This window comes from Talpa europaea (assembly GCF_964194135.1).
Source record: "Talpa europaea genome assembly, chromosome: 11".
In the NCBI taxonomy this organism is placed as follows: Eukaryota; Metazoa; Chordata; class Mammalia; order Eulipotyphla; family Talpidae; genus Talpa; species Talpa europaea.
This window is the reverse complement of record NC_140078.1, coordinates 19665957-19681256: the sequence shown is the minus strand read 5'-3', so window position 1 is coordinate 19681256 and position 15300 is coordinate 19665957. Positions and strand designations below refer to the sequence as shown.

At 41.3% G+C, this 15300-nt stretch overlaps 1 protein-coding gene across 2 annotated transcripts in view; it reads right to left on the bottom strand.

Annotated features, from left to right (window-relative positions):
• Positions 1–799: 799 nt before the first annotated feature.
• Positions 800–15300, bottom strand: part of CBFA2T2 (CBFA2/RUNX1 partner transcriptional co-repressor 2) — a gene marked incomplete at both ends in the record, with an annotated part of 99432 nt that continues 84931 nt past the window's right edge. The window contains 6 exons of one of the 2 annotated variants that reach the window (XM_084247550.1): positions 800–1099; positions 2061–2251; positions 4299–4367; positions 10829–11024; positions 12229–12314; positions 14733–14986. In XM_084247550.1, coding sequence (XP_084103676.1) covers positions 800–1099; positions 2061–2251; positions 4299–4367; positions 10829–11024; positions 12229–12314; positions 14733–14986 — 1096 coding nt within the window. The remainder of the gene's footprint in view (positions 1100–2060; positions 2252–4298; positions 4368–10828; positions 11025–12228; positions 12315–14732; positions 14987–15300) is intronic. The other variant, XM_084247551.1, reaches the window with a different exon arrangement.

The following is a 15300-nucleotide window of genomic DNA, read 5'->3' as shown; positions in this document are numbered from 1 at the left end:
TCCATGCGCTGGAAACTTATTTTTTTTGCACAAGCAAAGTAAGAGAGAAAAAAACAGATCCTAAACTAAAGTAGCCACCCAGGTCGGGAAGTCTTGTCCAAAATGATCTGTGATGCTTGCTGGAAGTTCTATTTATATTTTTTATTATTAGGGATGCTTGTACTGAAACGGTGACTTTTTTCCTGTGGTTTCAAAGAATCGTAACAAGTCTGAACAGCAGGGTTGAGGAGGGAGTCCTGAGAGCTGCTTTTTGCCTGCCCAACTCCTGATGGGGAATCAATGGCATTTGCTGAGGTTGGAAATGGGGCACAAGGAGCTGTGTGGCAGGGAGAAGAGCCACTTCTTATCAGAGGGTGGTTTCCTCCACAGTTGCTACCAGCTCCAGGCTTCTGCTGTGGGAGGACAGTGGACTAGAGGACAGTGCCCAGGACCAGCTGCCTCCAGCCTGGCTGGGCACATTCAACAGTCTGCTGCCTCAAGAGGCAGGGAGGGGAGCTGGTGGTCTATACTGAAAAGGGGCCGGTCATGCCAGTTCCAGCTGGGAGAGGAATAAACTGGGAAGCCATGGAGGAGGCAGCTCCGGCCAGCTGCATCTGCAGAGAATGGCACACTAGTTCCCCAAGGGAACTGGGCCACAAGTCTAAAGAGGTTTGGGAGCAGAGTCTGCTGGGCTTGCACTCCTGCCTCTACTACATTTCCTGCTGATGACCCAAGAGCTATTTGCACAGGTTCAAACACCAGCCTCCTGTGCAGTGTTTTGTCATGCTGCAAGGTCGTCAGGGTAAAGTGAGTCTGGGGCTCAGAGTCCATTGGTGTCGATGGCTGTCACAGAGGCAGGTGTTGAAGAACGGGAAGTGGTTGCCGAGGTCTTGTCCAGGGCTGGGCTTGGCACATTGCAGTCGGTGGACCTGGCTGAGGTGCCCCTCCCTCCAGGAAGCAGTGGCCGACTCTGGCTGTGGGGACTCTGGCCATGTAGGTTCTGGCCACAGAGACGGTGGTGTCGCTCCCAGTCCTTGTGCTGGCAGAAAGAGCCACAGTATCGTGCGATATTGCAGCCACTGCAGGTCTCACTGGCTTTGCGGCCACAGTTCCAGCAGTTCTGCAAGATACAGCCATCAGTTAGTTGCTTGGATCTCATGAGGCAGGCTGGTCATAACTGTCACCCGCACTGTTGAAGATGGGACTATATGGGGAGAAGATGGGCTGTGGACCTACACTCACCTGGGCTTATCCTGTCTCTACAGTTATCTACTTGTGCACGGGAAATGCAAATTCCTTATCTGTAAAACAGAAAACTGCCCACCGTGTGCTGATGCACTAGCAAGATGAGGGGATGCAGACACACACACACACAAGCATCAGTGTAAGGCAGGCAAAGTCCCATCTCCCACTGAAGGTACTAACTTGCTTTGACTAATTTAGTCCTCAGCAATAAACCAAACTCTTTCCCAGGGTCCCTCCACCATAGCTACCTAGTCTAATCCCACACTTGCACGTGTTTAGAAAATTATTTTCTCGCTCCTCCCAATGGAAGAATGATCTTATTTTCACTGACAACACCAGATCTTTTGAAAATGTAACCTGTCAGAGGGCTAGCATGGGTGAATAGGAGGGCAGGTAGTTCTGCTACCTCCTCTGTGCCCATGCTCCAGAGGTGGGGTGGGGATCATGGGATCTGGCTCATGGTCCTGCAGGTCCAGGTCAAAAAGTTTTCTTAATACTCTTTGCATTTTTCTAGAGGCGGTCAGGTACTGCTAGGGTTTAGCAGAATCACCCAGGGGCGAGGGAACAAGGAGAGCACCAGTTGAGAATGCACTAACTCTAGTGTAGGAGATATGAGTCAAGTGAGGATAAGTCAGAGCCAGAAGCAGCAATCATGAAAGCAGCAGTAGAAACAGCTGTTAAACAGACTATTTCCCTAATCTACTAAGAAGGAAGATGCAGGCCATCAAGTGCAGCTCAGCACTGTCCCTTAGTACTCTCCTTCCTTAGGCTCCAGTGAGGATTCCATTAGGAAAACGTGCGCCCCGGCCTGGCCCATGTGCTAACAGAACTCTGACCTCTGTTGACTCCTCCTGCTCATTGATGACGAGGAAGGCATCCTCTGCAGCTTGCCGTTTGACATCTGCTATGGTCTGCTCCATCCGAGCTCTCTCTGTTGCAATCACTTCAAAGGCTTTTTGCTCTGCCTCGGCAACAGCTTTCTGTACTTCTGACATAGCCTGAATTTTCACCTTATTCACAGCTTCTTCTAGAAGAAAGTGACAGTAAAATCAACTGGCCGAGAAATCTTTTCCCTCCCACCCCACATCATTTCTAAGAAGGGACAGAGCCGAAACACAATGACTCTTGTAAACATACACAGGGATGAAGATATAAGCTCTCTTCTTATACTCATCCATTATACAATCATTTGATGGACACTATAGGGAGTGGGCACTGTGCTAGGGACTGGGAATACCTACTCTACTAAGGCATAGCCCATGTACTCTTAACCATTTGTGAGACAGTATAAAGGTGGATTAGGTGCCATGATACAGATCAGTAAGAGATGAGGATTCTAAGGATAAATATGATCAATTTTATAAGTGGCAGGGGAAGAGCAAGGAAATGTATTTTGGTTGAGATGGCTGGTGGAAACAAATTTTTGAAAAGTCTTGCATACCACAATATGGAATCTGACCTTTTTTCCTAATGTGAAAATGTGAATCCCTAAAGGATTCTGTGCAAGGAGAAGACTGAAGACAGAGATACAAACTGCGTGGTGAGGGTAATAATTTAGTTGATAGATGCTACTACCATTTTGCTGCAATCCCTCCTCTCTGCCACTCCCTACAGGCTCGTTTCAGAGTCTGTTCTAAGAGTCCCTGGATGTGCTTGAAACAAATAAAAGGCAAAAAGCTTGTGTAGAGCAAATGAGAAGGTTGGGGTGGCTCTGGGGCATCCAGTCACAAGTGAAAGGAGCAGTTTGGGGCTGAGCTCAGTAGGGAAACTTAGATTAAAGATAGAGATTTGGGTGCATTGCCAGGAACTTCAGGCTTCCAAAGCCCTGTCTAGTTACCCACACTATTTGCTTTCTAATAACTTGCTCTTATTCCACCACCCTGCTTGGTTTTCAGTGAATGGGTACTTGAAATAACACAGCTATACATTTGTACCTAAGCCCTAAGTCTCACTGTGAATGATCAACCATCTCAGTCCACAAGACTAGACAACCCAGAGGCCTAAGGGGACTTTCTTAATGCTTGGCTCTTATACATGGCCTAGGCTCGAAGGAGATCTAAACAGAGTGTTCTCAGACAATCTGAGAGCTTTACATCTTATCATTCCAGTCTTAAGAAAGTTTTCACCCCAAAGGTTAAGGATGATGCTGAGTTGACTTCACATCAAACTCTATCCTTCCCTACCTGGGCATCCACACAGATACATTATGGCCCACCACAGCTACCCTTTATAGTGCTCTTATTAGTTACCAGGTAGGCATTAAGTATCTCTTACTGACTAAATTTTATCTTCTTAGTTTAAGGACCAATCAATATGAATCACAGTTCAGATAAATATATATACATTTCTCATAGCATAATTTGTTACTATTCTTTTGTGCATTTGTTTATCGTGGTCTTAATGCTCTTGAAAGAGTCTTTATGAATGACAGATGTTAATTTTTTTGTAGAAGTAAACAGGTAGAAAATCAAAAACTGTTCTGGATGAAAGGTCATGCCACTGGTAAAGGGAGGCAAGAAGGCCAGTTATTTGGAGAAGAATAACTTTAGGGAAATGACCACTTTAATACTCCATCTTACTAGAATAGGCAGTTCCCACCCTCCTTTAAATCTTTAAATGTCTACCAAGAATAGTCTAGACAAAGTTAGTGAAGGTAAAAGAGTAGAAGAGTAGAGGGATTGAAGAGCTGTTCCAAGAGAATGAAACCAAACATATAATGTATGAAAAGTATGTGTGGATTTGAGTAAAGAGGACAAACAGAAATGAATTAATTAGCTATCTGTCCAGAAATGGCATAGAAATAGGGAATGAAAAAGTGGTTACTAAATGCCTCCCCATCATCCAGAAGTTTGTGAAAGGGACTTGGATGGACTGCAGGAAGTCATTCCAAGTTCTTAACTTGTAAAGTAACAAGACAGGCAGTCCAGATGTGTGGGAAAGCTGAAGGGAGAGAGGAAGGAGGCTAGAGCTCTATGGGGAAGGAGTTACGAAGCAACTACCTTTCCCCTAAAAATGTATTGGAAGCTTGCACAAATTAATGAATACACATGGCCTATAAGCAGACAGACACATACCAGTTTTCTTCCAAAACTCCACAGGAACATATCCTGCTCCTGGTCTGCTGCTGAATTCCCGCTGAGAATCTATATAAGAGAGATAAATGGCAGAGGGACATAAGCTGTCTACAACTGACATGCTTAGTTGTTATGAAAAATTTATTGGACCTCCCATTTACCAGTTAAAGATTTAACCGTATAGGTTCATGTGGTGCAAAAAAAAAATTCTGGTAAGGGATTAAACCAGATTATAAAGTAGTACACTTAATTTTTAGTTTTAAAACACACCCCTCAAATATTAACAATATTTCAGAAAGTAGCAAGATTATATAAACATAACTATAGATACATATTTATGTGCCTATCTATACCCAGTTTAACGGTTCGCATAATGTGCAAGTCACTGGCAACTACACTGTTGATATGTTAGAGATAGATATGGTTTTTGTTCTTGGCAACTCTGAATTCTTACATGTAATTTGAGGACGTTTCCTCTAAAGTTTCTCAAAATGCTTGCAATTAAAAGAAAAAAGGGCAAGAAAATACTCTGATCTGGAACATTGCCTTTCAAATGTATTCCAAAGAGGCACCCCAGAGGGTTGGAGGAAACAAAGTGGGGGAGGGGGAATCATGTGTCCATTGCAATTACAAGATAAATTTTATAATGGTTTCATTGCTTTAACAAGTATGAAAACTAGGTAATTGGAGATTTTTCTTTTCTTCTTTTTTTCCAAATTAGCCAGTGCCAGCAGATATCCTCACATCCTGATGCTTTGTTGAGGTTAATCAGAAAAGCAGATTTTATGCTCTTAACACTAGCCAACCGCTGGTGCAAAGAGCAATCAGGTGACCAGTCAGTGTGGCAGAAGAGGCCAGCCTGGCATGAAACATTCCCCAGAATAGCATAAAATGGTTAGTCCTCATGAAAATGCCTGGGAATTGGCTGTAAACTGGTCTTGGATAGGGAGGGAACCTCTCCCATTCTAAGAACAATGAGCACAAAGAACCTACTTCTGTATCCCTCCACCCCCTGAGCTGTAAGGGGCTAATGAAGGTTTTTTTTTTTTTAAATTTTTAAATCATGTACACATAGAATCATGTATATGTAGAATTTGCCATTTAGTCATAATGTTGTGCAACCATGCTCACTGCTTAGTTTCAGAACATTTTCACCACTCTGAAAGGGAAACCACAGAATTTTAATATTTTTGTTGCATCTTAGATCTCTAGGAAGTACTATCACCATGGTCAATGAAAAGAAAATAAAGGATTCTCTTCAACAGAGGTAAGGTTCTTGATTGATGTGGCCATTTGTCAAATACTTAAAAACTCAAGTATAAGATTCATAAAATAAATATAGGGAGAAATCCAGAAACAGAAGAGCAACAGTAACACAAGCTAAGGAGAAGAAAATCAATTTCAACTGAGTTTTAAATAAGGAAAACCATTAAGAAAGCCAATGATTGTACAACTGCACTGTCAGTGGTGTTAAACGACAGCAGAAACACTTGTTTATTTATGTGTGGCAAGGAGAAGCCTTAGCCAACCAAGGAAAAGCCACTTCACTTCAGTCATCAATATACTCTTGGTCATATCTTTTGTACCTGCCCAGTCCTCAGCATTTATTTCTTTGACATATTAAGAAGGTGAGATGCGGGCCTCCCCTGGTGGCGCAGCGGTTGAGCGCTGGGCTGCGAAGCTGCCTGCAATCTCTACAGCGCTGGTTTGATTCCCAGCCGCCCTGTGAGGGTCCCACATGGCGTGCAGTCCTCTCCTGCCACCCGCTGCTCCCCTCAGCAGTGTACTTCGTCACTCTGCCTGTTCTGTTCCCTGCTCTGGCTCTGGTGAATTCTCTAACCCTCCCGCACTTCTGACTGTACCCAGTGCTTGTATAAATAAATCTTAAAAAAAAAAAAAAAAGTGACATGCACTTCACCCTAAAGGAACCTCTCAAGTTACTTAAGGCATACCTAGAAATAGGGCTATTTTTGTGCTATTTCCAGAAGTCAGAGTAATTATTCTATATATGTAACTCAGAAAGAGACAGAAATTGGGATTTTTAGTTGGTTCACTAAGAAATAGACTCAGATGCTCTTATAATCAAAGATCAGAAAAGATAATGCAAGCAAATAGGTCAGAAATGGGGGAAATGGTATTGTCATAATGCAGGGGAATGCCCTAGTTCTGGAGAGAAGTAGAATGAAGAGGCATTTAAGGATGAGTGCCATGGAAGGTCTAAGGTTTACTTGACAGACTGATTCAACCTGGACTTTCAGCTTTCAGCTGTGAGTATTTTTTTTTTTTTAAAGATTTATTTTATTTATTTATACAAGCACTGGATACAGTCAGAAGTGCCAAAGGGTGGGAGAATTCACCAGAGCCAGAGCAGAGAGCAGAACAGGCAGACTGACGAAGTACACTGCTGAGGGGGGCAGCGGGCGGCAGGAGAGGTCTGCGCGCCATGTGGGACCCTCACCTGGTGGCCGGGGATTGAACCAGCGCTGCAGAGGCTGCGGGCAGCTCCCAACCCAGTGCTCAACTGTTGCGCCACCGGGGAGGTCCTCTGGGTATTTTTTTTAAAGGAAAGAAAGGTATTTTAATTTATAATTTATTTATTCATTTCTGAGTATTTATTGAGCATCAACTAGAGCTAGGCGTATCCGGGTAATACTCTTCTTTCTCTGAAACACTTTGGAATTTTTCTTCCCCCCCTTTTTTAAAAAAATTATTTATTTATTTATGCATACAAGATCTGGGGTACAGGCCAGAGGTGCAGGGGGTGAGAGGATTCACCAGAGACAGAGTGGGGAGAACAGGCGGACTGACTGAAATACACTGCTGAGGGGAGCATCGGGCGAGACAAGAGAGGTCAGGTGTGCCATGTGACCTCCCTGGCCTAGTGTGCCATGTGACCTCCCTGGCCAGGGATTGAACTCCCACTGCAGTGGCTGTGGATAGCTTCACAGTACTGAGATTTGACTTCGTGTGTCACCACGGAGGCCCGCGTTGGTAGTTTTTATACCCCTGAAAAGTTGCTGTTAACTCCCACTTCTGTTTTTTTGGTCTCTACCTTTAATATTAGAGGCTGACTTCTAGAATTTGGCCACTCTTGACTGCATTGCAGGTCTCAAAAAAACTTTGTGAAAGCTCCATGACTATGAATGGAGCTTATCATTGTGGGCTTAATTAGTAGCTTTCCCAAACTTGCAAACATATATTCAGACTCTGGGGCCCCGAGTTCTATCTCCAGGAGAAACTGATAGCTGCATCAGTTCTTTCCTTTTCATTTTAAACTTTACTTGCAAAATATCACATGATGAACAAGGTCATAAGAACATTAATGTATAATTTAATATGAAATTATATAAAGTGAACACCCATAAACCTCCAGACCAAGAAAAAGATCATTTTCAGCAACTCCAAATTCCTAAGAATAAGTAGTAGCAAGCTACATTAATATTTAAATGATTTGCATCTTGTCCCGAGAATAGCTGATAAAAATGGAGCTCAGTCTGCACTCAACATTATTTATATCTTCCATGCTACACTCTCAGAGGAAACTATTCTCCTGAATTCTCTGAGGATAATGTTTTTATTTTTCCTTATATTTTTTACACTTATTTATGCATTCTTTTTTTTTTTTTAAGATTTATTTATTTATACAAGAACCGGGGTATAGACCAGATGAGCAGGAGGGTGAAAGGTTTCACCAGAGACAGAGTGGGGAACAGAACAGGCAGACTGAAGAAATACACTGCTGAGGGGAGCAGCGGGTGCAACAGGAGAGGTCTGCTGCCCCATGGGGGACCCTTCCCGGCCGGCAGGGATCCAACTGGCACTGCAGAGGCTGCAGACAGCTTCACAGCGCAGCGCTCAACCACCTGAGCCACCAGGGGAGGCCCTATTTATGCATTCTTAAATAAAACAACACAATATATCCCTTACTGTCTGAACAAAAAATGTTCTTGAAAACATTGTGAATCATACATTTCTAGATAGAGGGAACCTGTATGTCATTATTTTAAATGGGGAATAATTTCATTATTTTAGATGGGGAATAATTTCATTATTTTATGCTGCCATTTAGTCTCCAGCCGATTTTCCTCCAATCATCAATACACTCAAATACTTAAATAACAATCCACAAGGGATTTCTGTATAAGGCCAAACATTTTAAAACATTTATTTAAAAGTCAGGGTAGGGGCTCCTTGGTGGCGCAGCGGTTGAGCGCTGGGTTGCGAGGCTGCCCACAGCCTCTGCAGCTCCGGTTCGATCCCTGGCTGCTCCCCGGCCACAGGAGGAGGGTCCCGCATGGCGCGCAGACCTCTCCTGCCGCCCGCTGCTCCCCTCAGCAGCGTATTTCATCACTCTGCCTGGTCTGCTCTCCGCTCTGGCTCTGGTGAATTCTCTCACCCTCCCGCGCTTCTGACTGTACCCACTGCTTGTATAAATAAATAAATAAATAAATAAATAAATCTAAAAAAAAAAAAAAAAAAGTCAGGGTAAATATTTGTGTGCTATGCACAAGAGTACTGCCCAGAATAAGGCGGTGCTAGTCAGAGTATTGGTCTGCAAATTGTTATTTATTTGCATGAAGAGATACAGAAATTATGCCAGAATGCAAAACATTTTTAAACTTTAAGCTTAGTTTAGTGAACTCTTCAGGAGCAAGATTCTCATATCATCACAGATAAAGAACAAATAGTTTTTGGAGTGGTGTTGGTCCACATTTTGAATAGCATGCTTGTTTAGGATAGGAATTATGCTTTCCTTCTGTACTATGACAAACATGTACTTTAAGAAAAATTAAAAAATGACTATATAATGTGCATTAATAAAGATACTAAAAGACATTTAAATTAGATAGGCTCACAGTGCTCTGAGAAGTCTGAGGTAAGGAAATGCTGAGATTTATGAAGAGCCATTCATGAAGAATGGAGTGAAACATAGAACAACAATATAATTTATAATCCCAACTATCCTCATTTTTGAGAGTGAAGAAGGTGCCAACAATAATTATGACAGGATAACAGGCATCAACTAGGTTGTCCTATACAAATGGAACATACAGTCACCTTAGGCTAAACCCCTAAGCACAGAGCGAAAAATGATGAGCAGAGGTTAATTAATACAAAGCAGTGCTTGAACAACACCAGCAAGACCTCAGTCATGGCTAGAGAAGGGGCAACTTCTGACTACAGTTCACTCTGCACTCTGTGACATACCACCTGCACACATACAGATGCGGTGATGGAAGGTTTGTGATTTGGATGTGACTTGAATGTGGGGTAGATTCCCACAATTTGTTATAGGAAATATTTCTGAGGCTTTAGATCATAAGGGATACCTGAGGATTAGCTTTGAAGTTTTCATGAAAGGAAACATACTACAACTATAAGTATTCTTTGATCACGGCATGCCAGATATCCCACACAATGGTGCTAATCTATAGTTAGCTTAAGGGTCACCTCTGGGGCTTCCCCTGGTGGCACAGGCACAGGCGCAGCACTGTGAAGCTGTCTGTAGCCTCTGCAGCGCTGGTTTGATTCTGGCCGGCAGGTGAGGATCCCACATGGCGCGGCAGACCTCTCCTGTCTCACCCACCGCACCCCTCAGCAGTGTATTTCGTCAGTCCGCCTGTTCTGTTCTTCGCTCTGTCTCTGGTGAATCCTTTCACCCTCCCATGCATCTAGTCTATACCCTGGTTCTTGTATAAATCAATCAATCAATCTTTTAAAAAAAAAAAAAAAAGAGTCACCTCTCTGGGCAGGGTAGAGGAATGAGATCTTTTAGTTACCAGTGTCCTGGCTTCAATATTTTTGGTAGTCATTTTGAGACTAACAGCTATCTTCTATGGAACATGCTAGGTCTGTCATAAGATGAGATTTGTTTTCTCTGGAGAAAAAAGGGAACTTAAAGTAGATGGGAAGGGAGTTTGATCACAGATGTCCTCTCATTCACAGGGCACCATGGGATAGGGAACCTTTGGTTAACAGGTGATGTGATGGAACATATTTTAGGGAAAAAGCTATAGCATCCTGGATGCACCTGGAATGAGAGAACAGTTTCTCTTATCTTTACTGCTTAAAGGCTGGGAAAAGGTAAGATGGGACAGAAGGGTAAACATTTTGTAGGAGCCCTTAGTGGCTTGTGCCTGGTGGTTGATAAATGGTATTTTCCTGGATGGTAGAGGAGAAAGGAGTAAGGAAGGGGAGGTGAACATTTTCAGGGCTATTGTAAGGAATAAATGTGATACACATGTATCTCGTACATTCAGTCAGACTGAATTAACAACTAGATACTCTTTGATCATCACCTAAGATACACCTAGAGAGAGTTAAAAACAATAAAATCATAAACATTCCCATTTTCCCATCAGGAAGAATTAGTATTTCTTAAACATGTTCGGTACTAAGTACTTGGCATATTTTCTCACGTATTCTACATGATCACCTTGATCACTCGACTTCATAACAGAACACCATCTTCCTTTAAAGTAAAATGTAAAAAGCCTTTCTTGCCATTTTAGATGGGATGCGCCCCTTACCGTTGCTGAGAGAATCTGCATTCCCAGGGCTGTGCTGCCTGGAGACCAGCTCACTCCCCGTCTTCCTCATGTCTGTGTTTTCATTATAGCGCCTTTTCCAGTAGTTAAGTTCTTCACGATCAGATTCCTGACAGCGCCGCAGAACTGCCATGGAGCGCCTTGTCTTCTCTACCATTTCCATAATGCAGTTCAGGGCCTGAGCCAGAGGGTAAGCCAGGCAGAGACGAGACAAGGACATTCAAAGCAACCAAATCCGAACATCAAGAACAGGTGAACAAAATATGAAGAATGCTCAAGTATTTTATAGGGTTAGTAATATCAAGTTTACATCTGAAAGCCCTTCTTACTATTTCTTTTCAAATATACACACATATATAATTTATTTGTTTTTTCTATTTAAAAAAATAATACTTTTTATAGATTGAGGCTGAAGCAATCAGTCTCATTTTAATATGGTCCTTTAAATACTATGATGAGGGCCTCCCCGGTGGTGCAGCAGTTAAGCGCTGGGTTGGCGAAGCTGCCCGCAGCTTCTGCAGCACCAGTTGGATCCCCGGCCGCTCTCCGGCCACCGGAAGAGGGTCCCACATGGCGCGCAGACCCCTCCTGCCGCCCTCTGCTCCCCTCAGCAATGTACTTCGGTCCTTCTGCCTGCTCTGCTCCCCTGCTCTGCTCCCCGCTCTGGCTCTGGTGAATTCTCTCACCCTCCCACGCTTCTGACTGTACCCAGTGCTTGTATGTATAAATAAATAAATAAATATTAAAAAAAAAAGTAAATACTATGATGAAATCACGTGCTATCTCTACCTAAATATACAAAATCATCCAATGAAGCTGGAGATTTGCATAAGAATATAACCAAAGAAATATTGTCCAGTGATAAGATCTCTCACGAAGGAAAAACTACCTCACAGAGATACTACATCTTCTCTTCCCTTTTTAGTGATAAGGAAAATTCTTCTGATGGGAAAGAGCTTGGGCTTCCACTCTGTACTAGTATACTAATTTTCATTTGTATTTGGAGAAGTTCCATTTATTTAACATAATTCTCTATATATTGTGTCTTGGATAATATATTTATCACTCCTCTGGTGTATTCACAAAAGGCTAAAAGGTGAAGCAAGGTAGAGAAAGTGGTACCTGAACTCACAGGCCTACATTTTTAACCATTACACTCTAAGATTCTGCTTGGCTGTGACCTGAAGTGATCACCCTACCACAAAGATTTGGGAGAGACTCTTTAGTTCTCTGACTGGAGGAGTAGCAGGTAAATCAGCTTTTACTGTAAAGGTGTTATGGCTCTAGGAATGTTTATTTCAAATATATATACTTCAATACTACTGGAAATATTAAGAATTAAAAGTTATAAATAGTTGAGAAATTATACATAAAATTCTTACATGATCAAGATGTTTCCATTCATCAGCCCATTCCCTTTCTGTCAAACGGTGGTCTACCAACTCATCTTGATAACCTCCATTTAGGCCTATTGGAAATGAGAAATTAATTGAAAGAATACAGTGGACTACAGTAGAACAGAATTCTACCAAGTGCACACACTGACATTCATACCAATTATGAGCACACTACTAAGGCAAAGATTCACAATGGCATGTAGGACTCACAAAATGGCAAAAAACCAACAAAGGATCACAATTCAGTATGTATTTAAAAAAATTCTTACAAATAAATTATAAAACATAAATAGTTCAAAAGAAACAGGCAAAAGAAATAAATAGGTAAGTCAGACAAAAATACAGGTGATTCATAAACATATGATATTAAAAATTATAAGTAGTCAGGCAGTACAAATAAAATCTTCACTAAGAAAGCAGTTCACAGCTATATATTGGGGGAAAAAAAGTCAGTAACACTAAGTGTTGGCAAGGATGTGGCAAAATGAGAATGCCTAGCCACCAAAAGAAGAGTGAACAATGGTATGAGCATTTGGAAACAACTTATTACCAAAACATTTTTTTTTTTGCATATATAATGAAATTTGCAGGAACATAACAACTGTAAATCAAGGGCATACAGAATTAGGTTATCTATCACTTTGAAAAATCATGTCATACATGAAAACACTGTTCATGGCATTTGAATCATTAATATAAAACCTGTTATTTCCTGAATTGGTGTTTCATTCATAATGATTCCATATCTGTACTAGCAACTGCCTATTTTGTTATATCTTCTAGTGTAACCATGCCTGAACACTACACACCTTATTATAAAATAGTTTCTTATATATTATAGCTTAGAATACTGCTCCTAAACTTATGACTATTTAAGATAGGTTACAGCAGCTATAAATTTCATTTTGGAGACTAAAGGGGGTTATTGTGTTTAGTAAGAGGGGGTGGAGGAATGAATGAACGGCTTGGTAAGAATTGAAAACTATATTAGGGTATAGGTTTTTTAAAAGAGGACTGGAAATAAATAAGGAAAACATAACCAGCCTGCAAGACAAATAGTTAAACCTAAATCATCAAGTTAGGACCAAAGGTCTTCCAAGTACACCTCAAGATGAAAAAAAGTTTTTTCTAAAATTGTAGGAAAACCTGACAAAATTACCAACATAGTTTTTAAGCACACTTTTCTCTCAGAAATTCAGATAAGCGGACCAAAAAAAACTGTATATGAATATAGAAGAAACCACTGGCAAGTTTAGTTATTAACAGATAAAAAGAAACACAGAGGGAATAGGAACTGTATCATGTAGAATAGCTTCTAAGGGAGGCGCCATACTGGCGATGCATTCAGACAGCTAGGTCTGAATCTTGTCTCTGCCACTCTGCTACTATGTGATTTTTGGCCATAGTTCCTTCATCTTTTATATGCAAAAAGGGGATAACAACTGTATGGGTCTGCTGTGAGGATGAAATGAGACAATGTGAGTATAGCACAATCTCAGTAGTGTACATCACAATCTAAGACTCAGTAAATAGAACCAAGTGAGAACCACTGCTGTCGTGGCCTTCACCATTCAGCTACCACCATATGAAGCCAGGGCATTATTATGGTCCAAACTGCTGAAAGATCTGAAAGATCTAAGTCAGAGGGACATGGGCAAGTAAATGTGTTACTATCTTTTACTCCACAAGTTATTTCATAAGTGGGAATGTGGTTTGGGAAAAACCTGGAACCTAGTAGCTTTCTGGGTTTCGAGTCTGACACATGCTCTGCAGTTGAACTCCAAGGGACCTTCTAAGTCAACTTGTATGAGCCCATAACAAATAGCTCTGTCCAAAAGCCGATATTGGGTGAGATGTGTTAGGGGACTTTTTGGTTTCTTCCTAAATTTAATGGTTATTTAGGATGAATGTACCAGGCATTCTAAATGTGACGATGGTGGTGGCATCTCCATTTTAGAAGTAATCTGTAGCTCAGAGAGTCTAAGCAACTTGCATAGTATCACAAAGCTACTGAGGATGTGTAACAAAAATTTAAGTTTAGATACACATCCACGCACTTTCACAGTAAAGACCACATATTTCACATCTTCATTATTAAAAAGATATTTTATTCTGAAATAAATCCAGAATTACGAAAAGTTACAAGGATATACAAAGAATTCTCATATACCCTTCACCTAGATTTCCTAAATGTTAATATTTTACCCCATTTGCTTTATCATTCTATTTTTTCCTAAACATTTGAGAATACATGGTAACCATTTACTCTAAAATATTTCCTAAAATTTGTTTAATCCTAGTTATACTATAGCAACAAACTATGAAGTGAGGTCAGCTGAGATCAACAAAAACTCTAATTTTTATGTGTTATATTGTTTTATCTTATCAATGGTAAAAAGCAATATTATTTTACTTTATCTTGGAGTAAGAAAGGAACCCAAGGACTCAATCTGAATTTAAGCCATTACCATGTTGCTTTGGTCACTTACTAAGATTGTGGTGTCTATCACGAACTTCTCGATGTTCTAGCATCTTGCTGGGTTCACGATACAGGTGGGAAGTTGCAATATCTTCTAAGGTGTAGTGTTGAAGAGGTGGAGGAGTAGGATGGAATTGGCCCCCAGGATTCATGAGTGGTACAGTGAGGGCAGGACTGTGCCGGGGAGCAGGGCTGATGGTACATACTCTCTTGGCTGGGGGCTCAGGAGGAATTGCATCTCTTTCAAAACCACTCTCTTCCCTCCTGCAGAAAAACCAGAACATATTTGAATCTTTCAACAAGTGTTCAAGCAAACATTTTCTGAATGCCTACTTTGTGCTACGCACTTTTACAAACAGGAACACTAAGAAAAGATATGAATGAGGCAAATACTGAGTCTGGGTGTCAGTTGGGTAATGAAAATTGCTGACTTATTCTAGCATAAAAAGAGAGGTCAAATCATCCATAAGCAGACAGGAATATATATGCCTTATGAAGCAAAGAAGAGGCTAAGGAGTTAGCCTTAGCTTTCTAATGTGATAGGAATATGGAGGGTTATAGGTGCAACTATGTTTAGG